This window comes from Vulpes lagopus, chromosome 18, assembly GCF_018345385.1.
Source record: "Vulpes lagopus strain Blue_001 chromosome 18, ASM1834538v1, whole genome shotgun sequence".
NCBI classification, from domain to species: Eukaryota; Metazoa; Chordata; class Mammalia; order Carnivora; family Canidae; genus Vulpes; species Vulpes lagopus.
In genome coordinates this window covers 15,817,259-15,841,425 of record NC_054841.1, presented here as the reverse complement: position 1 = coordinate 15,841,425, position 24,167 = coordinate 15,817,259, and the positions used below count along the sequence as shown (strand labels likewise).

The 24,167-nt window shown below is 41.2% G+C and overlaps 1 protein-coding gene across 2 annotated transcripts; it reads right to left on the bottom strand.

The window, feature by feature from the left end:
• Positions 1 to 777: 777 nt before the first annotated feature.
• SERINC3 (serine incorporator 3) lies at positions 778 to 22,728 on the bottom strand. Of its 2 annotated transcripts, XM_041732489.1 has the most exons (11): positions 22,570 to 22,728; positions 17,699 to 17,860; positions 16,691 to 16,884; positions 15,474 to 15,553; positions 14,627 to 14,764; positions 11,422 to 11,591; positions 10,517 to 10,607; positions 9,496 to 9,676; positions 4,767 to 4,994; positions 3,999 to 4,157; positions 778 to 1,014 (listed from the first exon to the last, which is right to left on the bottom strand). In XM_041732489.1, exons 1-10 carry the CDS (start codon positions 22,606 to 22,608, stop codon positions 4,019 to 4,021), a joined length of 1,422 nt encoding a protein of 473 aa, XP_041588423.1. In that variant the 5' UTR covers positions 22,609 to 22,728; the 3' UTR covers positions 778 to 1,014; positions 3,999 to 4,018. The 2 variants fall into 2 exon arrangements, with proteins under 2 accessions (XP_041588423.1, XP_041588422.1); XM_041732488.1 differs by lacking the exon at positions 778 to 1,014 and having other exon boundaries at positions 2,019 to 4,157.
• Positions 22,729 to 24,167: the final 1,439 nt, after the last annotated feature.

Below are 24,167 nucleotides of genomic sequence, written 5' to 3'. Positions count from 1 at the left end.
TGAGGAAGAAAATCCTTTAGGGTTGCCATTTTTCTGGAAACAAATTGTTTTAACCAAATGTTTACCTGATACGGTGGCCAGCCATCAGAGATATAGTGACCTAGTCAGATGCTGGTTACTGCCTTCAGGGGATTACTAATCTTCCCTCTTTGGTGGTGGGTAGTTTGACAGCCAGGTGACTCCTCTACACGTCTCTAAGCAGTCTCTGGTTATCTTGGTGCCTACAACCTTATGCTAAGAGACAGTAGGGTCTAACTGAAAAAAGAACTCAAAGCCTAGTTTCTATCTATGTTTTGCCTCTTAGTAACTACGGGCAAGTCCCTCCTTCTCAGCCTCAGCCTGATCTGTCAAAGAGGGAGAAGAATCACCACCTTCCAGGGGCGTGGACAGTGTCTATTCACAGCTGGGCATGTGCACTGTCTCATGGTAGCTATTCTTCACCTGAGGAGATGGCTGTGTGCAGCTTGCACCTCTCAGCAGGAATTAGGACACCACTCAGAAGGCTGCCTAGTTTGGGCTCCTAGGTAACAGGGTGGATAGAACTACACGAAAGAAGAAAACAATGAGCAGCTCTCGGTAAGATAAGCCTGGTACCCACCATCAATCTGCAGAGCTCAAGGGCATGACTCATGTTACCAAATACTCTCGCTTGACTATGTAAAAAGAAAAAGGACTTGTAATGGACAAAACCATGTGCTGGTGGTTTAAGTGAGGCCTGAGTTCTGGCTTGGTCCAGAACACCAAAAGCAGGAATAACCAGGCCCGTGGCCACTCTCTGGCAGGTAAGAGAAACTTTTATTTCCCAACCAAGTACCTTCCAAGATCAATCTAGAGAGTAAACATCCAGCAGGGGCCACGTGGGCCTACAAGCCTCCTCCCAGCTCGAACCCAGGAAAAGTGGCAGCCACTGCTGTTGCCTCTGAGGAATTCCTGACCTCAAAGCCAGGGCCATCACTCTGCAATCCTGAGGGACAGATGGGCCTGCTCATGGTGATGACACACCAGGTCACTTATCTGGAATGAGATGACATGACCATGAGGTCTGATAAGTCCAAATACTCTCCTGATTTTAAGTATGATTCTGGTCTTACTCGACCTGCTGATGTTATTTACGCTTGTGTATAACTCAGCACACTTGCTAGTACTTGCTAGTACGGTTCCCTTGAGTCTTGAGTGATCCTGGGTTTCCTGCCACCAGGCCAGCTTAACTTACAGTCAAGCAAACAGGGATACTGCTCCCTAATTTTCAAATCTGTCCTTTCAAATTAATATCAAAGTTATGAGAAAAAATAAAAACTTTATTGGATGGTGTTACACTTATTTTACAGTTTAGTATTGCTTTATTTTGCAAAACATAAGGTAGGGGATGGCACACCCTCATGTTTCTGAAGTTTAGGACCTTTAAAGGTCTTAATCTGGCTACCCCTGCTATTAAGGAAAGTAGGGTGGCTGCCTTACACTGGCAAAGTAAGAGGCTAAACTTCCCCTATTTGCCCTTCCACCTCCCTTGCAACTTTACCTCTGTACCCTGACATAAAGCACTGTTTTATCTTTTTTTTTTTTTTTTAATTTATTTATGATAGTCAGAGAGAGAGAGAGAGGCAGAGACACAGGCGGAGGAAGAAGCAGGCTCCGTGCACCGGGAGCCCGATGTGGGATTCGATCCCGGGTCTCCAGGATCGCGCCCTGGGCCAAAGGCAGGCGCCAAACCGCTGCGCCACCCAGGGATCCCTAAAGCACTGTTTTAAAACATGGTGGTTCCAACGACTCCTATCAAGCCCTGCTTCTCCCCCCTCCCCCCTCCCTCCATCCCAACTGAAACTGTCCCGTGTCCCATCTGTTTCATTTTGTAAGAACACTTCAAATCTAGCCTCCATCAGACTGTGGCTGAACATCTCTGACCTATGAATACTGTCTAGTCTCATTTTAGCCCATAGAGAGATTAGCAGCTACCTCCAGAGTGTTTAAATGGGTTCATAAGCATTTTGCAAAGCAACTTTACTCTGTAAACAAGAACATGGACTAGGTACTAGCTTTTATTTAAACAAGGAAAACACTAAGGCTCAGACAGGTGGTCACACCGTCATTCGCCCAAAGTAAGTCATAAAGCATACTATGTACTCAATAAATATTAGCCCACCAGTCTTGACGGAAACAGCAAAGCTGGATACAAACCCAGTCTGACTTCCAAGCCTATGTTCTTAGCCATTCTTAAGGGACGAACTCCATCATTCTGGCACAATGTTTCTCTTCCTGTCTCACCATATAAGCAGAACCTCCATCAACCCAGGTAATTAAACCAGCATCATTCAGGAACCTGCCTCTTCCTGATAGCTAATCAATTTCCAGTTTTTAAATTTTAATTACTATGTGGCTCTCAGCTGTCAATTTCCCCCCATCCTCATTTTCACTTCTCTGAAATGGTATATGGCCCACCCCCGTCTCCTTTCTAGATGCCCTGTCAGTGGCAGTGACTGAAGACCGTCTGATAATGTCACTATGCGCACGCTCCCCACTGCTCTCAACATTAATGTTCAAACTCTTCAGTGTGGTTTACAAATCCCTTCATGACCTAGTCTCTGCCCTCTTCTCCCCATGCCAGCTCTTCTGAACAAGTTTTCATCTCCCTTTTTGAACATGCGGTTTTGCTACCCTACTTCCCTATATCTCTCTCTCGGCTAACTCCTACTAAGTCCTAGCCCTCAATTCCACATTTTCCAGGGAGCCTACCAGGACAATCCCCAATTCATGACCCCAGGCAACTCTCCTTTGAGTTCTCTGCAATTCCTCAATCACAGCAGTCATCACACCAGGTGTGATGTACACCTGTCAGCTCATTTTTACCCTCTAAACTAGAAGTCCAGGATGGCAGAACTGGTGTCTCTTATGTTTAAAGCTGGATCCCCGAACCTGAGAGAGACTCAGTAAATGATTGTTGGAAGAACTGTTCTATTCTACCTCCTTGTGTGCTACCTCTCCTGATGAAGTTTCCTGATAGCACCTGCTTTTTCTCTCATTGGCACCAAGTGTCTTGCCCAAGGAAGATATTATTAGTACAATTTTTGGATGAGTTCAAGACTACTTACTAGCCAGACCTCAAATTTTAGAAGAGACAGGTGCACTCTGCTCGATGCTTGATAAACCTGACTACCCATGTAGGTCTAAAAATTACAGGATGGCTGTTAACTCATAAAAGCTGTAAAAGAACGGGCCTTAAAAGCTTAATAAGTCTCTATTTTAATCAAATACCTTTATAGTGCAAATATAATAAACTCACATGCATTTTACTTTTACATACTCATAACAAGGTAATTACATAGGCTGAAGTCACACTGTTTTCCCAAGTGAATCTTCATTATAACCAAACCTACAGAGCACTTATGGAAACAAACTTCTGGCAAAGCTGGAACTGCACGGCATCACTGCTGTAGTGTAGAACATTAAGTGGACAAACTCAAGCTGTAGAAGCAGTAGCCAAATCAGCCACCCTGCTCTTCTGGGGAAGGACCCATATGCACACACCCTTTCCCCCAAGTACTATGATGCTACACCTGGTAGGGGATTAAGGACTGAACACAGTGCTTCCATCACACGAAGATTTTCACAAAGGAAACCCATCACAGAAATGGTGGGGTTTTTTTTGTTTGTTTTTGTTTGCTTTTTAAGGATACTGCAATAGAAATATATTAATAATTGGCCTCAAATATCCAACATTTTCTTACACTTTAAATCAAAGTTGTAGGATCCTACACGTCAATAAAGAACTCTCTTCACAGCACAGCTGTAATTCACTTTAAAACGCAAAATGTTCCCTTTGCACTATATCCTTACAAATAAACATAATATACATATATATGAAAAGTTCAGATCCTGCATCAAGCATTACTTAATTTTGCCCTCTGATATAAACCTGGATATAGTCAAATTGGCAAAGTGTTCACTTAATATTTTAGTTGAAGCAAAAGTAAAATAGATAATGGGCTTTCAGCAAAGCAGACCTTTATGAATTCTCAGAGGTTCAGTTGAAGTCACGATTGGTGAGGACAAGTGGAGCCACAAGGGTCCAGACATAGAGGAGGAGGCAGACCCAGCTGGAGCTGATCTTGACCCACACAGCTGGCCACTTGCTGGTCATGCTCTGGAACTCTGCGTCAGGGCTAAGAAAACAAAGAGGTAAAGAACTGGTTATCTGCACCCACCAGCCCCCTGAGCCAAAGCCAAGAAAACTGGCTGACATTACACTCTAGTAAGGTTCTAGAAGGAACTTGTGAAAGCTGCTATTATTAGAGGCAAGGGACTCTGCCTCTCAAATAACTCTTATCTTGTCAGCACGAAGAACTGACTACTGCGTTCACTGGGCAAAGTTCTTCAGGAACACCTACCTGTTCTAGATATTGGGAAAGTCTAGATTAAAATGGCATCCCTGAAACTTTCCGTATCACATCATCACTTTGATCAGAATACTCTATATGGCCATCTCAAGACACAGAGGAAAATTAGTGAAGATGGATAAGACTGCTTTATGATTTTCTCTCTTAAGTAACTCAAGTCTGGAAGAACCCTCCATGGTTTGTACTGTAAGAATTCCAACTGGATTTTAAATCCAAGAGGAGAAAAAGTCAAAAGTATTTCAGAAAAGAGCACTGAACACAATTTCATTACATAGTTAAGAGAAGGGGATTCTGAGGTTAAGCATTGGATAGAGATTTTATAGACAGCCCAAGGGGGCCAAGTGGTCTTCCATCTGATTTGTCTGTGCCTCCTACCTGTACCAGCTGGTCAGGGTCATCATGATGTACAAAGAAGCCAAGGAAAGCATGAAGTGGAATAAGAAGTAGCTGTACTGCACTCCTTCTTTCTCATTGTCCACAGCCCGCCGAGGCTGTCCATCCTCTTCATCATTGCCACCATTGGCAGCTGTATCACGGAGGATCACACTGTCACTTCCTGACAAGGTCAGCTTACTTACTTGGCTATTGTTGGAAGTGCGGATGCTGGAAGGTGATCCAAAAGAAGACAAATCAGAAAAGAGGAATGAATTGATGAGATGAATTGCTGCCTTTGGCCTATATACATGAAGGTTATTTCTTTTTCTTTTTATAAATTTATTTTTTATTGGTGTTCAATTTGCCAACCTATAGAATAACACCCAATGCTCATCCCGTCAAGTGCCCACCTCAGTGCCTGTCACCCAGTCACCCCCACCCCCCACCCACCTCCCCTTCCACCACCCCTAGTTTGTTTCCCAGAGTTAGGAGACTTTCATGTTCTCCCTTTCTGATATTTCCCACTAATTTTTTCTCCTTTCTGCTTTATTCCCTTTCACTATTTTTTTTATATTCCCCAAATGAATGAGACCATAAAATGTTTGTCCTTCTCTGATTGACTTATTTCACTCAGCATAATACCCTCCAGTTCCATCCACGTCGAAGCAAATGGTGGGTATTTGTCATTTCTAATGGCTGAGTAATATTCCATTGTAAACATAAACCACATCTTCTTTATCCATTCATCTTTTGATGGACATCGAGGGTCCTCATGAAGGTTATTTCTGAACTGCCCCTATATGGGAACTGAAGGCCTTCTGAAGGGCTCTCCTTAAAAGTTCTCAACTGCTGCCTGTCATCACAAGACAGAGAGCACTCTCATCGGTTACCACTTAAAGTTTAACTGCTTAGGAGTTTCATTAGGTTTTCAATGTCTGCTTCCATGACTTCACAAGTGCCTCTTCCATGCTTAGAATGTACCACCTACCAACATTCTCCCAGCTATACTCATTCAATTCTCCATGTGCCATGTCTTCTAGAAAGCCTTCCCTGACACCAAGTCATCATGAGGCTGGGTTAAAGTCCTACAGCTCCTTATGCTTCCCTCTGTCATAGCACTTACCATTCCTGTCTTTCTTCCTAGTCCTAGAACTCCTCAACAATAATGACCGTAGTCATCTATGCATTTCCAGCACACGGCAGATGCTCACTGCAAGCTTATTAAATGACTGAATAAAAAAGTACACACAACTAAAGGACAAGAACCACATGATCATCTCAACAGACACACAAAAAGCAACCTGACCAAAATCTAATACCCTTTCCTGATAAAAAACACTCAACTTAAGAATAGAGGAGAAATTCTTCAAACTTATAAAGGGGCATCTATGAACAACCCAGAGCTGATATCATACTTAATATTAATAGTACAAGACTAAAAGATCTTCCCCTGAGATCAGGAACAAGACAAGTAGTCCACTGTCACCATTTCTATTTACTGTACTGGAGGTTCAAGCCAGAGCAATTAGGAAACGAAAAGATAAAAGGCACTTAGATTGGAAAAGTAAAATGATCTCTATTTGCAGGTGACTTGACCTTGTACATGGAAGATCTTAAGGAATATACACACTATTAGAATCAATAAATGATCTAGCAAAATACAAAATCAATATATGAAAATTCTATGTCTATACAGTAACAATGAAAAACCTAAAACATATGTTTGTTTTTTTTTTTTTTTAACCTAAAACATATATTAAGAAAACTATCTCGGGATCCCTGGGTGGCGCAGCGGTTTGGCACCTGCCTTTGGCCCAGGGCGCGATCCTGGAGACCCGGGATCGAATCCCACGTCGGGCTCCCGGTGCATGGAGCCTGCTTCTCCCTCTGCCTGTGTCTCTGCCTCTCTCTCTCTCTCTATGTGACTATCATAAGTAAATAAAAATTAAAAAAAAAAAAAAAAAAAAAAAGAAAACTATCTCACTTTTGGGCAGCCCGGGTGGCTCAGTGGTTTAGCACCGCCTTCAGCCCAGGGTGTGATCCTGGAGACCTGGGATTGAGTCCTGCATCGGGCTCCCTGCATGGAGCCTGCTTCTCCCTCTGCCTATGTCTGTGCCTCTCTATGTCTCTCATGAATAAAATCTTAAAACAAAAACAAAAACACCATCTCACTTCTAATACTGTCAAAGGGATCCCTGGGTGGCGCAGCGGTTTGGCGTTTGTCTTTGGCCCAGGGCGCGATCCTGGAGACTCGGGATCGAATCCCACATCAGGCTCCCGGTGCATGGAGCCTGCTTCTCCCTCTGCCTGTGTCTCTGCCTCTCTCTCTCTCTGTGTGACTATCATAAATAAATAAAAATTAAAAAAAAAAAAAAAAAATTTAATACTGTCAAAAATAACACTTAGAATTATTAATAAAACATGTTTAAGACTTGTACACTAAAAACCATAAACCACTGAAAAAAACTGAAGACCTAAATGAAACATCCCATGTTACAAACTAGAAACCTTATTAACAGTGTTGAGATAGTAATACTCTCTAAGTTGGTGAACAGATTCAATGTAATCCTTATCAAAATCTCAAACTGACAAGCTAAACCTAAAATTTACACAGAAATGCAAGGCCTTCTGAATAACCAAAACAATCTTGAAAAAGAACAAATCTGGACAAATTTGGAATAGGGTTATGAGTCCAGAAATAAACCATTACATTTATGGTCAAATGATTTTTGACAAGGATGCCAGGTCAACTCAACACAGTAAAGAATAGTCTTTTCAACAAATGGTGCTGAGACAACTAGATAGCCACACACAACAAAATGAAGGTGGACCCCTTACCACAAGCCATATACAAAAACAATAATAAGACAACCCAACTTAAAAATAGGCAAAAAATTTAAATACACATTTCTTCAAGATATACAAATGGCTAACCAGCGCATGAAAAGGTTCAACATCATTAGTCATTGAGAATATGGAAATCAAGACCATAATGAAATGCCACTTCACATCCTCTAGAAAGGCTACAATAAAAAAGACAATTACAATGTAATGATTAAAAAATTATCAAATTGGAAGTCTTGTACAGTGGGACTGTTAAGATGATGTAGCCACGTCGGAAAACACTGGCAGTTCTCAAAAAAGTAAACAAAGAGGTACCACATAGCCTAGCAATTCTACAACTAGGTATAGATAAAAGAGAACTGAAAATGTACATCCACACAAAAAACCTGTACACAAATATTCACAGCAGCATTATTCATTATAGTCCCATTATAGTCCCATAGTTGATTATGATTCCATGGTGGAATCAACTCAAATAAACATCCATCAACTGACGATGGATTAACAAGATGTAGTATATATATCCACACAATGGAGTATCATTTCCAACAATTAAGTCCTATATAACATGGATGAACCTTGAAAACATCCTAAGTGAAATGAAAGCAGCCAGTCACCAAAGACCATATATTTCATGATTCCACATAAACGAAACATTCAAATAAACACATTTACAGAAACAAAAGGAGATTAGTTTCTGCCACTGCTGGAGCGGTAAGGAATAGGGAAGTGACTGCTAATGACCATGAAGTTTCTTTTTGGTAAAATAAAATGTTCTAAAATGGATGGTGGTGATGGCTGCACGATCCTGAAAACACAGACTAAACTACTCAACTGTATACTTTAAAAGTGTGAATTCTATAGTATGGAAATTGTATCTCAAAAACAAAACAAAACACATTAGGCCAAAAGCAAAACAAACGAAAGTCACAGACAACTTAAAAACACATAAGTATAGCTGTGTTCCAGTACAACTTTACAAGAATAGACAGCCCAAGAGCTGTAGTTTGCCAACCCTTAAACAATCATTAAGAAAAAAAAAATCTACATATACTTGGAAAGTTGTCCAAATTATGACAAATTCATATTTGAGAATACTATATGTATTTATAATATGTCCCTAACTTATTTTTAAAAATTATTTTTATCAAGTAATATAAATACAATATTATATGTAACTACATATAGAATTAAAATTACATATAATTATAAGAAAATAAATAAATTGATAGATAAGTAGAAGCACAGGGGAAAAAAGTATGAAGTAATACGCACCAAAATGTTAACCATAGAAGAGGTAAATTTGGAGGGAGGATACTTTCATTTCCCACTTTACCCTTATCTCACTTATGTTTTTAATTTGTATAAATATATTCTTGCCCATTTTTAGCTCATATTTTAAAACTACATGCTATTATATACAAAATATCAATAAAAAAATGGGTAAGAGGATGAACGCAAAGTGCTAACACATATTATATCTGAGCTCTTGTATTAGAGATTTTAAAATTAGATGTATACAATTCTACAGTTCTAGAAATATTTTTTACAACAATCAGAAAATTAAGATTTTCTTACCAAAAGGGGAAACCAACCAATTTTCAGAGCCACTACCCTAGCAGATTTATGGTCAGGTGAAGACTTTATCTTCCTATCCAGGGAGAAGGTATCTCTATGTCAGTTTGGAAGAACTTATTTGATGAGAGAATTTACTAGGCTTTAAGAAATATATGTGGCTAGGTAACTGAAGTTGAGGACTTTCAATAAAAAAGAGTTAAGTTGTTTTTCTTACTTCCTCACACTTACTTCCTTTGAAAGCAAAATAGCTTCTTTGCTCTGCCATTAAACTTGATGAGATTCTTGTCCCAAGTACTTTTTAACTTACCTAGAATACAAAAGGCAGAGAACGAAGCCTGTCAGCCCAATAAAATTCTCTAGATCTATAAAATGCCCACCCTTTGAGGGTGGTGCAGAGGTAGGGACTATGGCAGTTGAATTTCCAGGAGCCAAGGTTGGTGCGGTCATATGCGTCACAATGGTCCATAGGCCAGGGTTGCAGGAACGATCTGAAAGTGGAAGACTTTTTATTATCTTTAGTTAGAGATTCTCTTGTTCCAGGAAGGGATGTGAGGGATGTGCTCACACATCATTCAGTCATGATGTAAAACATGGGAATGCTAGACTTAAAAGAACCTGCAAATTCAGCAATTAGTTACCTACTTGTGTTGCAATCAGGGACTTAGTTTTAGAAAAAAAAAGAAAAGATACAACAAAGCATTTGTCAAATTTCATAAATGTCTATCTTGACTTTACGGATTTTGACGTTTAACTGGCGAATCTTTTTGGGTCTGTTGTACAAAGGCTTTAAAGCACCGGGAGTTTTTCTGCTAGCTTTGTTTTTACAAGGTTATTAAAGAGGAGTACAATAGCAGTAAGTTGAGTCATCATTGAAGGGTCTGCTGTATAACCATTTTCCTTTAAAACAAGTCCATAGAATGCACTATTGAGACACAATGCAGTAACTACAGAAGGAGGTTTCTACAGCCATTTCCTCTAGAGCCTGTAACACCACAGTGAAATTCAATTACAACAATGCTACAAAGGGCCAAAACAATGGTGCCTTGTCCAACTCTTGACTAGTTGACTTATTCCAGGGAAAAGCCTAGACTGTGTAAGGACTGCGGTCCTTTAGGCTGTCGGCTATGAACAGCTACAGACAGACATGGAGAATAAAACTTGAAATGTGAGTATCTGCATCATCATACAGTGAACACAGTCCATTTAAGTGAAGCTTTTTGTTTGTTCGCCTGTTTGGTATTTGCTCCACCTCTAGTTTTTGCACCTGCCAAAGGAGTCATTTCCTACTTTCTCTCCATCAAATGAATGTGCTATTGACATTCCCTTACCGGGTTCATTTGACATGGCTGACCAGGTGAGGTACATGGTGTAGAGGGTGATGAGAGAGGACTGCAGGAGACCAGACCGAGGCTGGTGTTCCTATGGAATCAAAAAGAAAACAATGCCACAGGAACTGCAAGGGCTGACTTTCTAAAACCCAGTGGAATTCCCTGGGCCCCCCATGAAATGTTATTAACTGAGAACCTTCTTATTCTATTTGACAGTTGAAAGAGAACAAATAACCTTTCAGTCTGAGTTGGCCTGAAAAAGAACCAAGAAAGAGGAACCGTGTACTATTGGTTCCCAAGGCATTTGATAGCCCTGGAATGCCTGTGTATTCCGCAGAGGCTTTGATTTTAGTCCCTTGGTGGCATAGAGGCTAAGCTCAACGGCGGTGCTAACCAGCTAGGTGACCCATCATCTCTCTGGACCTTCAGTTTTCTCATTTTTGGAAGGAGAGGTGATGTGTACATCTCTTTTTCCTATTTCTTATATAAAGCTCCATGAATTTTTTTAAGGTATGGTATTTAAATGATGAAACTTGCACACATGAGTTTTGTTTTTAAATATTAAAAGCAACGATTCTCTAGTTTAATCTCCCTAAAACAGCTTGGTTATTGATTCATAAAAATCATTCTCATGACATAAACTATTTTGTAAGAGCTATAAAATTCTCAGGTTACCTAGGTGTTTTCTTTTCTTTTTTTTAATACACTAGGGAAATTATTCACTTAATTATGATACAGGCACTCAATGGCACATTTTACAGCTACTAAATTAGAATTATGAAGAATTTATCATAATATGGGAAAATGTTTAAGTAGATAAACATAAACTCATATAAAGGTTACATCGGTTCAAGTTTAGCATTCATTAAAAATCTTTCATAGGAGGAAGGAGCATAAAACCATACCTGAATTTTTGGGTGGATGGATATAATAGACACCACAAAACAAAGGATCAAGTTAATACTGATGAAGAACTTGTTCTCTGTGCAGCCATCTGGTTTGGTGTAGTACGTGTAGAGCAAGCCGACAAAGACGACAGACAGAATGTAGCAGATGCTTGTGACGGAGAGCAAAGCTGGAAAATGGGAAACCAACATGAACGCACGTGACTGTGGCAAACATTTCTAACAAAGAATTCTCTTCTTCATATAAAAATAAAGACACATTATTTTACTGTGATGGTGGTCCACATTTTACAGGGAAATTACAGAAGGGCCCAAGGTTGACGTTTCCGATCATGTTAGAGGTGGCTGGATTTACTTTATAGATCACCTACCTCAATTCCATGGGTTCAAATACCAGATATTTGATCATTCCAGCTAGAGTAAACTCTAACTGTATGCTACATAATGTGCATTATAAGCTTTTCTAGGAACTTGCACACCTTGTGGGCCCTCAAATTGGCCCAGTTCTAGCAAGCTAAATGCCAGGGATGGAGTCAGCAGAAAACAATGGACAGGCATCTTTTATGAAATTTGTCCTCTGCAGCCACTGGCTACATAAACCCGCTTCCTGCCATGATGAAACCACATCACTGTGGGAAAGTGGCATATTTGCTATTTTCAAAAACCTAAAATAATATTCCTTTATGTTCACATAATCAAGTTAGCTATATAACTCTGAAAATTAGAAAACATAAAAAAATAACAGTATGCCCAGCCAACTGTAGCAGTGGTGAGCTCAATTAACTTGTGCTTAATTCACAGCGTGGACTTATTTGAGAAAACCGGTTTCTATAAATTATCTCCATGGGTTCTGCATATTTAAAATTAAGCAATGTATATGATGTTACTATAAAATGATAATGTATGTTAAAGTACTAGCACAGTTCTTAATATTTTTCCATATGAATATGCAAGACGTATCTACTCTTTAGTTACTCCAAAATGACAAATCTGTAACTCATTATTAAATTCTTTTAGAGTTGAGTAATTCAAATGAATTATAAAAATTCATTTTTTATAGTAACTAAACAGAAGTAAATAGATAAAAAATTAATACATTTCTATCAGAAATGGGGAGGTGTTTCGGGATTTCCAACTCATTATGAGAAAACAATTTTTTTAAAAAAATATTCTATTTATTTATTTATTTATTTATTTATTTATTTATTTATTTGAGAGAGAGAGAGACAGCATGAGCAGGGGGAGGGTAAGAGGCAGAGGAAGATGGAGGGAGAACTGTACTCCATGCTGAGTGTGGTGCCTGATGTGGGGCTCTATCTCAGAACCCTGAGATCATGGCCTGAAGCAAAGTCAGATGCTTAACCAACTGAGCCACCCAGGCACCCTAATAAAACAATTTCTTAAATTTCATGCTAAAATAAATAGTTATCAACAACTGAAGTGACCAACAAAATAGGGCAATGGTTAAATAAATTATGGTCTACCATGCCACAGAACACCATGGAACCATATACCATTAAGTAAGATGTATCTAAACTCACTGATATGTCAGAAGATACTCATCATATAGTTGGTGAGAAGAGTAAGTCATGGAGAATATATAATGCGAACCTATTTACATTTAAGAAACAAAAACATGTGTACATGTGCACAAATACATACAGATCCAGTAATCGTGGTCACATCTAGAGACGAAAGTGGGTTGCAAGTGAGTGGAGATTGGCATTTGTATTTTTTATTAAGTTCCACCATCTTTGTATTCGTTTTGGGGTGTTGTTTTTCTTTGGTTTTGCTTTTGTTATTTAAAATGCAAGCTAGGAAAAAAAAATGCAAGCTAGGGGGCGCCTGGGTGGCTCAGCTGGTTAAGCGGCTGCCTTTGGGTCAGGTTGTGAGTTCAGCAGGAGTCCTGTTTTTCCCTCTGCCTCTCCCCCTCCTTATGTGCTCTATCTCAATAATATTTTTAAAAATTAATAAATAAATAAAAAAGCAAGCTAGATAAATAAGATGAAAAGATAACTGGGCAGTTTGATAATGTGTACTAAAATCCCTAATATATCCATATTCTTCCACTCTTCTACTTCTAGGATTTTTTTTTTTTTTTAAGATTTTTTATTTATTCATGAGAGACAGAGAGAGAGAGAGACAGAGAGGCAGAGACACAGGCAGTGAGAGAAGCAGGCTCCATGCAGGGCGCCTGATGTGGGACTCCATCCCGGATCTTCAGGATCACACCCTGGGCCGAAGGCAGGCGCTAAACCACTGAGCCACCCAGGGATCCCCTAGGAATTTATTCTAAGGAAAAAACCAAGTATGTGCTCAGAAATATATTATTAGGTATTTATTGTTACACAGTAGTCACATAGTCACAGGCTAGTTCTCTGAGTCAACTGTAAGCTATTCGAATGTATAATATACGTAAAAATTAAATAAGATACAAATATACATCTTTTTCAGTGACTCTTCAGGTACATATGCAAGAAAGAAGACTGGAAGGATACAGAGTAATATGTTAACAGTGAGTATAAATTACTATAGATTTGCATTACAGGTAATCTGTTTTCTTCTGTAATTCCTGGCTTTTCATTCTTCACACAAGAGCAGCTGTTATGTTAATAATTGGGTGGGGTGCAGAGGCTAGGGATCTCAACACTATTTTTTTAAATGGCTAGGTCGTTGCCCCTAATAAGTAGAGAACTCCAAAGTCCTTCCCCATTATTACAAGCTAGAAATCCTATTCCCACCCTAGAAATTTTAAGTGCCCTTTTTCCACCAGAAAGCTTTTACAAGGGATGTGGGCTATACTTTGAATAAAGCAGTAAAGATTGTTCACTTCTACCTGCCTGAGGGATGTGGGCAGATGACCCCTATGTATAACCTACCTGAGTACCCTGTCTGTGGAAACAAGGAAATCAAAACCAGAACTGTATCACTAAATATACAGATGTTTTTCCTTATCTGAACACATCTAGTTACATTACAAATTTCAAAATAAGTGAATTGAGAGAGCCAATGATTTCTATCACCTGTGCTTCCCCTTTCCAGTTATATGTATAATTCGGAATTGACTCAACTGGGAAACTAGTTTTTAAAAAGTCAGCTCTAATTTGGAAGTTTACACATTTAAATCAATGGAGATTTTTACTGTACATCCTGTTTAATATAGCATAATGCAATATGGCTCTTATAGGGGAGTTTAGATACTTACCGGCATACCAGCACCTTGGATTTCCTTCTTCCATTCGACTTACCCATGATTCATTCCAAGAGTGAGCAAAGTCTACCAACAGCACTAGCTGGATGAGGATGAACAAAAAGGCCCCAATCATGCCAACAATAAACCAGGCTACAAACCAAAAGAACAAAGTTATGCTTTACCACAAGAGTAACATTTCAGAATGTTACTATCCAATTTTAAAACGATTTCGATTCAAGAGAGAGGTGAGTAAAGACATATTCTGTCTCCAGCAGTATAAGATTATTCCAATTCCAAACTCAAAGGCTATTCTCTGAGAAGTGTTTTGCTGGGTTTCAGACCTTTTAAAACTTGTTCTGGCTGTGCCAAGGGCAGTCTGGGATCTGACATTCCAAATGGTATAATAAGCCTTTTACTTTAGAAGGGGAAAAAAAAATCACAGTGGAAATCCACAGCTATTTGACAGTGTATCTCTGTCTCTCATGAATAAATAAAAAATTCTTACCTGATATTATGGTAAGAAAGCATATTAAGATAGGGATAGTAGGACACATATGAGTACAGGTCCCCATGTTGACAAACTCTCAGATTAACTTAGTATTGCCAAGTGAGAAGGTAAGCGATTAAAATATTGGCAACATACGGTTCCAGAACAGCTGAGAAATGGGCTGAATACCTCCTGAGTATTCAGCCCATTTCAATTAATTGCTACCTTAATGGTAGTACCAAGTCATATAATTGAACGCCACCTCATTTAATTGCCAGTTCTGCAAAACCAGTAACGAAAATGTAACTTCAACTCTTATCATTTGTAAAGTTTGTATATATAATATAATTAACTCTCAGCAGTGAGCCATACCTGTGGTGAAATGGCCCCCAGGGATGTAGAAAGAGCCAACCATGATACCAACAATGGCAGCAATTTTGAAGAACCAAAACCTATTAAAATACAAAAGTGCATTTATGAAATGTTAACTTTCGTCCTTCCACTGAGAAAAGTGAATTCCTGAAATGCAAAAGACTCAGTAGCATTTTCAATATGATTTTCTGGGCTTATTTCTTCATTTGATATGAAGTTGCTTCACTGAATTTTTCAGACAATTTCAGGACAAACATTAACCCAGAGAACAAATCATTGATAGACATAATAAGAGATAAACCTACAACTTAAGAATTTCCCTACATTTAGCAACTGAAGATAGGAATTTTTCTAGAAGTCTGGAGCATTCAACTAACAATGTTAGCTAAATATAAAGCAATTCACTATTAGATGTAGGGAAAAGTTATCACCTAATCCTTCTTTCACATATAGGACATAAGTGCCTTGTGCCCACAGTCACACAGTTCATCACTGGCAAAGCTAGGACCAAACGTGGCTTTTAGTCCATGATCTTTAAAGGCTTGTATGGCAAAGTGGAAGGAATCAGGCTTTGGAGCTAGACAGACCCAAGTTTTAATCCCAACCCCAACTCTCACTGGCTCAGAGATCTCAGGCACTTTATTTAATCTTTCTGAAATTCAGTTACTACATCTACAAAAATGAGATTAAAATACATATAAAGTGTATAAAACTTCCTTCAGTCTCCAAATAAGAATTATATGTCAAAGGAGAACGGAGGCGGGGGCAGTCAGGAATGGGAAACAACAGATTTATAAATCAGTGGCCCATGTATAACTAGTTTATCTTTCTGTATGATGTTCAATAGATCAAGTCTATTTCTTTTATTTTTTATTTTTTTCATTTATATCTTTTACCAGTAAAAAGCATATGTGTTTGCGTGTGCATACAGTGCCTAGCACAATCCTTGAACTGTTTCACAGGTGTTTGAAAAAATCTAGGAACTTGAAACAAAGGTATTGAAAAAAAGACAAAACTTTGCTCTTCCCCCTCTACGCTACAGAACTCCAACTGAAAATGACACTGAAACAACTTCACATGTACAATAGGTCAGAAATATATGTGGGCCACTGATCCATATACTCTACTGCTTCCATGAGAATGGCAACATTAACTGCCCAAGGGGGGGATCCACACAATATAATATGGTAAGTAAATAATAAAATAAATTTACATACCCATTGTGTACTGCTGCTCTGGGATCTTTACTTGTTTTTACTTTTAACATGAGCAGAGAGAAGACAAAGAAAAAGATGGCCAAGGCAAAGTTGATCCTATATACAGCCTTATAACCAACCAGAACATCACAATCTTTATCCACCTTCCTATCAGCCATGTTGATTTTAAATCCCCCTTCACAGAATCCAGGAATCTGGAAAAAGCAATTTCAATGTTATGGGAATATCCACATTTAAACAAAGACTGTATCCTGTCATAAGAAGGCCTGAATTTATAAAACTGACTACTTCAACTGCAAGACTGTTTTGTGGGACTTTTCTCTTTGTCTTCCTTTTTTTTTTTTTTTTTTAATTTTTATTTATTTATGATAGTCACACAGAGAGAGAGAGATGCAGAGACACAGGCAGAGGGAGAAGCAGGCTCCATGCACCGGGAGCCCGATGTGGGACTCGATCCCGGGTCTCCAGGATCGCGCCCTGGGCCAAAGGCAGGCGCCAAACCGCTGCGCCACCGAGGGATCCCTTTCTCTTTGTCTTCCAATTCACTTACAATCTTATCCCCAAAGAGTAGAAACAATTTGCATTTCACAAATAAAAGTGTTCTTTTCTTTGCTCTTCTTGCTGATGAGGTTATCTCCCATTTTGACATGAATTTTCATGCTACAACCGTCTCTTTCCACAGGTGAAGGGCTATCCTAGTTAAATGTTTAACTCTAAAACATATGTGGAAAGAATTTTCTCGTGCCACTCTTGTAATATCTTTCTTTCAAATGCTAGAGTAGAGCCTGAAGACGTTATTCTGAGTACCCTGATTTCTGGAAAAGGACTAATACTTTTATAGTCTATGTCCTGACCGTACCCAAAAGTAATTTAAAAACCCAACAATCACAATGAATTTGACTGAGTTTTATAACAGTAAAGAAACAAGAACGTTAATTACAACTACAATTATGCAAAATAGAAAATACAAATAACCAGTCCATTAAGGCTACCGTTACTTCTACTCACCTTCTTCAGCTGCGTTTCCATCCCTTCCGTCAACATGATACAGGACAAAGCAGCACCCAGGAAGAGAATGAAAGCATAGATGAGGCGAGTCACCGTGGAATTCTTGCTATTGGGACAGCAACTACACAGCAGACATGAGGCACCGCTGCAAAGGCAGGGAACCTGTAACAAGCACACCACGGCTATTTGAGACCTCTTTCAGTGGACTCCTTCATGTCATAAAGGTCACAGAGTAGAAGATGAGGCAAACCAGACTTTAACAGCTTTAACTGAAAGAGTTATGGCTAGGGGATCCCGGGGTGGCTCAGTGGTTTAGCGCCTGACTTCAGCCCGGGGCGTGATGTTGGAGTCCCGGGATTGAGTCCCACGTTGGGCTCCCTGCACGGAGCCTGCTTTTCCCTCTGCTTGTGTCTCTATCTCTCTCTCCCTGTGTTATCACGAATAATTAAGTAAAATCTTAAAAAAAAAAAAAAGGTATGGTTTGGAGGAAGTGGTTAAAAGCAGGGGTCCTGGGGCGCCTGGGTGGCTCAGTCAACTGAATATGTGACTCCTGATCTCGGCTCAGGTCTTCATCTCACAGTCATGAGTTTGAGCCCCATGCTGGGCTCTGTGCTGGGCATGGAGCCTAGTTAAGAAAAAAAAAAGCATGGGTTCTAGAGTCAATATTATTTGTTTCTAACTCAGCAAGTTATATAAGCTAAGCTTATTTCTCCATCTGCAACTGAATAACGGAATCTTCCTCCCTCAGACATTCCTGTATTAAGTACTCAACACATGCCTAAAACATACTAAGACCCCAACAAATGTTACTTATACTCACACAGGATCCTACTTTATTTAAAAACAATATAAAAATCTAACTCCACTTGCTATTTAAGGGATCTTAGTTACCAAATTGGTATTATAGCATCAAGCACCATTACATGGAAACCCTTATACATAAAGATAACAAGAGCCATTTAGCTCAATTTAAAAATAACGTGGAGATTCCTCAAAAAAGTTAAACACAGGATCACCACTTGGCCCAGCAATTCCTCTCCTAAACATACACTTAAAAGAACTGAAATAGGTATTCAAACATAAGCTTGTACATGAATGTTCAAAGCAGCACTACTGACAGTTGCCAAAAGGCAGAAACAACCCAGATGTCCATTAATTGACAAATGGATACATAAAATGTGGTAAATCCACACAATGGAACATTATTCAATCACAAAAACAAATGAAGTACCGATACATGGTGCAACATGGGTGAACCTAAAAAAAAAACATCAGGCTAAGTGAAAGAAGCCAGATCTAAAATGTCACACATTGTATTTCATTTATATGAAATATACAGAGTAAGTAAATCCAAAGACAGAAAGCATTAGTAGTTTCAAAGGCTAGAAAAGGAGGGACACAGGCTGGGGAGTGACTGCTTAATGGGAATCAGGTTTTCTCTCTGGGGGGATAAATATGTTCTGGAACTACACAGATATGATGACAGCATAACACCGTGAATATACTAAATGCCACTGAACTATACATTTTAAAATGGTTAATTTTATGTTATGGAATTTTATCTCAATTGAAAAAAAAAAGAGTAACCTGGATCTCTGGTGAGCATTCTGGATGAAGGCATATTTGGAGCCATTTTTACTTGTAATTGCAACAGCCATGGGAAAATGATCACCCAGCTTCAGTTTCCAATTCTTAACTACAGTCTGGGCCAAAAGACCATATAGAGGTGAATAGCTGATTGCAGACAGAAACAGAAGTTTTACAGCCAAAAACAATGACACTAATTGCTTCATGTTTACTTTATCTGCATTCTCACACTCTTGACTCTCTTTAGCTACTTATTTTCTGCCCTATTAAATAACCTCATAATAATTGCCTAGTGTTTGTTATGGGCTGAACTGTGTCCCCTTACCCCCACAAACTCATATATTGAAGTCCTGTTTCCCAATACCTGAAAGTGTGACCTTATTTGGAAATAAAATAATTGCAGATGTAATTAGCTAAAATGATGTTATAGTGGAGAAGAGTGAGCACCTAATTAAACATGACTGGTATCATAAGAAGGAGAAATTTGGGCAAAAACATGAAGCACAGGGAAAACACCAAGTGAAGACAAAAGCAGAGATCTACGAGCCAAGGAATATTAAAGACTGCTAGCAAACCACCAGGAGCTGGGGAAGAAGCATGGAATAGATTCTCCTTCACCACTCTCAGGAGCCAACCCTGCTGACACCTTCAACTTGGGACTGCTAGCCTCCAGAAACTGAGACAAGTTTCTGTTGCTTAAACCACCCAGTTTGTGGTTTTTGTTTTTGTTTTATTTAGCCCTAGAAACCTTATACCCACTAACTTGTTTTTAAACATCATGAAAATATAAGTGCTTTTAAGAAGGGCCACCTACTGTTGTATCTCTTGTACCTTTAAAGTAGGCACTCAATCTGTATAACTGACCTACTATGTTAAGTCACTTCCCTATCTCAGTAAATGACAACTCTATTCTTCTGTTACTCAGGCCAAAAACCCTGGAGTCACCCTTGATGTTTTATTTTTCCAAAACCCTCGTCCAATCTGTCAGCACATTAGCTTTATCCTCAAAATATATCCAGAATCTGGGGCACCTGGCTGGCTCAGTTGGTAGAGCAGGGACTCTTGATCTCAAGGTTGTGAGTTCAACCCTCAGGGTGGGTATGGAGCCTACTTAATTTTTAAATAAATAAATAAAATAAATAAATATATCCAGAATCTGACTACTTTCTTAGCATCCTTAGCAATCATGTTGGTCCAAGCCACTACTATCATCTTTCACCCGGATAAAATGCAATGGCTCCAATTTCACTGCAGTAGCCACCCGATCAGAAACCAGAGTTGGTATGAAGATTATTTTAAGATGAAGACACTTGAAATTCAACAGATATGGTGAAGAAAAGGTTCTTGGAGCTTTCCTCATCTGACTAAAAGCAGCAACCTCTGGGATAGAAGGCTGCCATAAATTCTCTCTCCAAGGGAGTTTTATGGCCATCAAGAAGGCAAAAGCCCTTTGTACCTACATAAACAAGTATTACCACAAACTTTCTCATCTCCTGTTTGTTCTCCTAAAAACCCATTTGTCTTTCCTAAAGAAATCTATTTGTTCTTCCTATAGAAGCTCTTTTCTTTTCCTCTATTAAGTAAGGTATACAATAAGCCCTATTTTCTAACCATCCTTTGAGTTATTCATCACTGAACGATGAATAACATCCTGTGTGTGTGTGTGTTGCATGTGTACATAGTGCTTTTTTTTCTCTCGCTAATCTTTCAGCACTTTAATTTGCAGGCCCCCAACCACCAACCCCATAGAGGATGCAAGCAAAGTTTTTCCTCCTCTACACTGGTTTACCCTTTCTTTTCCACAATCTGTTCTCCAACACAGGTCAGATCACATCATTTCTCTTTTCTACAATGGATCCGCATATCTCTTGAGTTAAAGTCCTTAAATTGGCCTGTTAAGACCACACAATGGGTATCCACATGATTTGGCTCCCTGCTACTTTTCCGACCTCATTTCCCATTATTCTTTCCCTCCCTCATTCCATTCTCTGGTACACTGCACTCCTTGCTATTCCTGCTGAACAAGAGATTAATAAAATAGAAAAGCAGTTTACAGATAGAAATGCTTCGATGGCATTAAGTCAAATATTAGTTTTACATCAAGGGCAAATGCGTTTCAGGTTATTAGGATGAGCAAGACATCTTTGTTTCAATTTACAAATTTACTCAGTTACCCTAACTATATATTTCTTCTAAATCTACTTTGCAAGTAGTCTGACCCACTACTAGGCTGTAAAATTCAATTTACTGGGATTTATTCTGTGATAGAAAAATTGTACAGCAGATGCTAAAGGTAAAAATCTCACAAAACTTGTGTCTAAACGCGCGTATTAAGTAAACTATGTAAAATCTTTTTTTTTTTTTTTTTTTTTAAATTTCGGGTCAAGGTCAAAAAATTGGAAAGCCACTGCTCTCAAGGAACCTGTAAATGACCAAACGCCCTTTTGATTTGGGGCCAACAACCTTCAAGAACGGAAAATACACTTTGTCCCTAAGAAGTGGTAGTGCAATGAGCTGAGATCGAGTCTTTGGTCAAGGAAAATCAGTTGGGAAGTAATGAAACATATAAGTGATTTTAAAAAATCCTACTCCTCGGGAGGGAGAACGTGAGGAAACTCACCATAGTCTCTTCCACAGATCCTAAAATTTCCTTGCAAAATATGGCGTTTACAATCTACCGAGCGATTCCACCCATTTATTCACTCTATCCTCACAGCAGCTCTCAGGGCGATGAATGCTGGGGTGATTATCCCCATATTACGGGAAGGGCCAAGGCCTTCTTCTGTTCCTTTGCACAACTGCAAACTGGCCTCGGTTAAAATCCCAGCTCCGCCACACACTCAGTAGCCCGGGTAAATCCGCGCTATGCGATAACGATATCCCGTAAGCCACCCCAAATTAAACGACGCCACTTGAAGAAGGCCCCTGGAGATGAAGCAGAGCGCCCTCGCCCCGGAACTCTCATTCCCCGGTGCGGGTTCCAGCGCCCGAGGAACCCAGAGGCCGGAAACCCCGCGGGGGCGGGGCAATCGAAATTGTAAACAATGACGGCCTGGCCTCCTGCGTTCCCCCCACAAACCCGGAAGGCGAGCCGCCCGATCCCGACCCGGGGGCGGCGAGCAGCGGGCATCACGGATTTGGGTCTGCGCCCCCGGATACGCTCTGCAGCCCAGGGCCCGTCCCCACAAGCCCCCAGCCGAGGCCCGATCGGGTCAGAGCTTGGGACGCCCTATCGCCCTCTCCAAAACGACACGTCCCGCAGAGACACCAGACCCCGAACTCACCCAGCTGGCGAGAGAGAAGACGCCCAGCACAGCCCCCATGGTGACGCTGGTGATGCCGGCGGCCGCCCGGGAGGATCCTAGCGCGGTGGTAACTGCCAGTCGAGGCGTCGCCTCAGAAACGCGGCGTTTTCTCAGGCCGGAAACGCGCGGGTGGCGTCATTGCGTGGCCCCGCCCACCGCCCTCGGCCGCCGCTGCCGAGAGAGCCTCTGTCATTGGTAGAGGGAGAAGGCGGGGCTAAATCAGCGTGGCGCAGAGGGAGAAGGTGGAGCCAAATCGACCCGGCGCTAAGGGGGAGGCGGAGCCAAACCGGCCCAGAGGGGAGGGAGGAGGCGGGGCTAATGCGGCCGGCTCGGGGGAGGGGAGGAGGCGGGGCTAATGCGGCCGGCTCGGGGGGGGGGGGGAGGCGGGGCTAATGCGGCCGGCTCGGGGGGAGGAGGCGGGGCTAATGAGGCCGGCTGGGGGGAGGAGGCGGGGCTAATGAGGCCGGCTGGGGAGGAGGCGGGGCTAATGCGGCCGGCGGGGGGAGGAGGCGGAGCTAATGTGGCCGGCGGGGGGGAGGAGGCGGGGCTAGGCCGGCTCGGCGGGGGGGGGAGGCGGGGCTAATGCGGCCGGAGGGGGGAGGAGGCGGGGCTAATGCTGCCGGCGGGGGAGGAGGCGGGGCTAATGAGGCCGGCTGGGGGAAGGAGGCGGGGCTAATGCGGCCGGCGGGGGGAGGAGACGGGGCTAATGCGGCCGGCTGGGGGAGGAGGCGGGGCTAGGCCGGCTCGGCGGGGGGAGGAGGCGGGGCTAGGCCGGCTCGGCGGGGGGAGGAGGCGGGGCTAATGTGGCCGGCTGGGGGAGGAGGCGGGGCGAGGCCGGCTCGTGGGGAGGAGGCGGGGCTAACCCGGCCTGGCGCGGAGGAAGGAGGCTGGTCTCAGCCGGCTTGGAGAATGGGGCGAAAGCGACCCACAGCTGCAGGAGCTGTGAAGGCTTTATTCCTTCACCTCACCTGCATTTACTGGGAACCCACTATATGTCGAGATCGGAGGTACAGAAGTGCACAGAAATGTATGAAAAGAGTCTGAACATACATGCACCACGACACATTGTGATGGGTACCCTAAAGTAGTACGAGGGAGTACTCTTCAATAAAAGTTTATATAATGCTTACGATGTGAGGGGAAGGTAATGTAGTTGGGGGGGAGCTAGTCCCAGAAGGGTGTTCTGAGACGTTTATATTTAATCTGAGAACTGAAAAGACCAGTTTCAAGCAGCGAAGGATGGGCGTTGTTTCTGAAAATGTGAGGTGTAGACGCCACTCAGGGTACGTGAAAGGGCCTCGCGGTGCATGACACGTTAGGCAGAGAAAAGTCCTGCTTCAAACCTAAGAGAGTTTGACACCAGTACTTAGTTAACGTGTTCCTAACCTTTGCTTATCTCCCTTTTTGACAGGGCGAGGGCTTCATTTTCCAAATCTCTCCAGAAGGTAAGCCCATCTTAAACAACATTGTTTTGTCTTAGGGTTTGTGTGTGTGCTTGCAGAAATTCTTTCATTTCTACCAAGCGGTGTTGCTGAACCCCAAGGTGGGCTGTCTGTCGCACTCCAGGCCAATACGCA

Coding starts and splice junctions, on each gene's coding strand:
- SERINC3 (XM_041732489.1), bottom strand. CDS start 22,608: ATGGGGGCTGTGCTGGGCGTCTTCTCTCTCGCCAGCTGG. Junction 17,861..22,569: donor TCTTCTCTCTCGCCAGCTGG/GTGAGTTCGGGG, acceptor TGCTTGTTACAG/GTTCCCTGCCTTTGCAGCGG. Junction 16,885..17,698: donor TGGAAACGCAGCTGAAGAAG/GTGAGTAGAAGT, acceptor TGCTTTTTCCAG/ATTCCTGGATTCTGTGAAGG.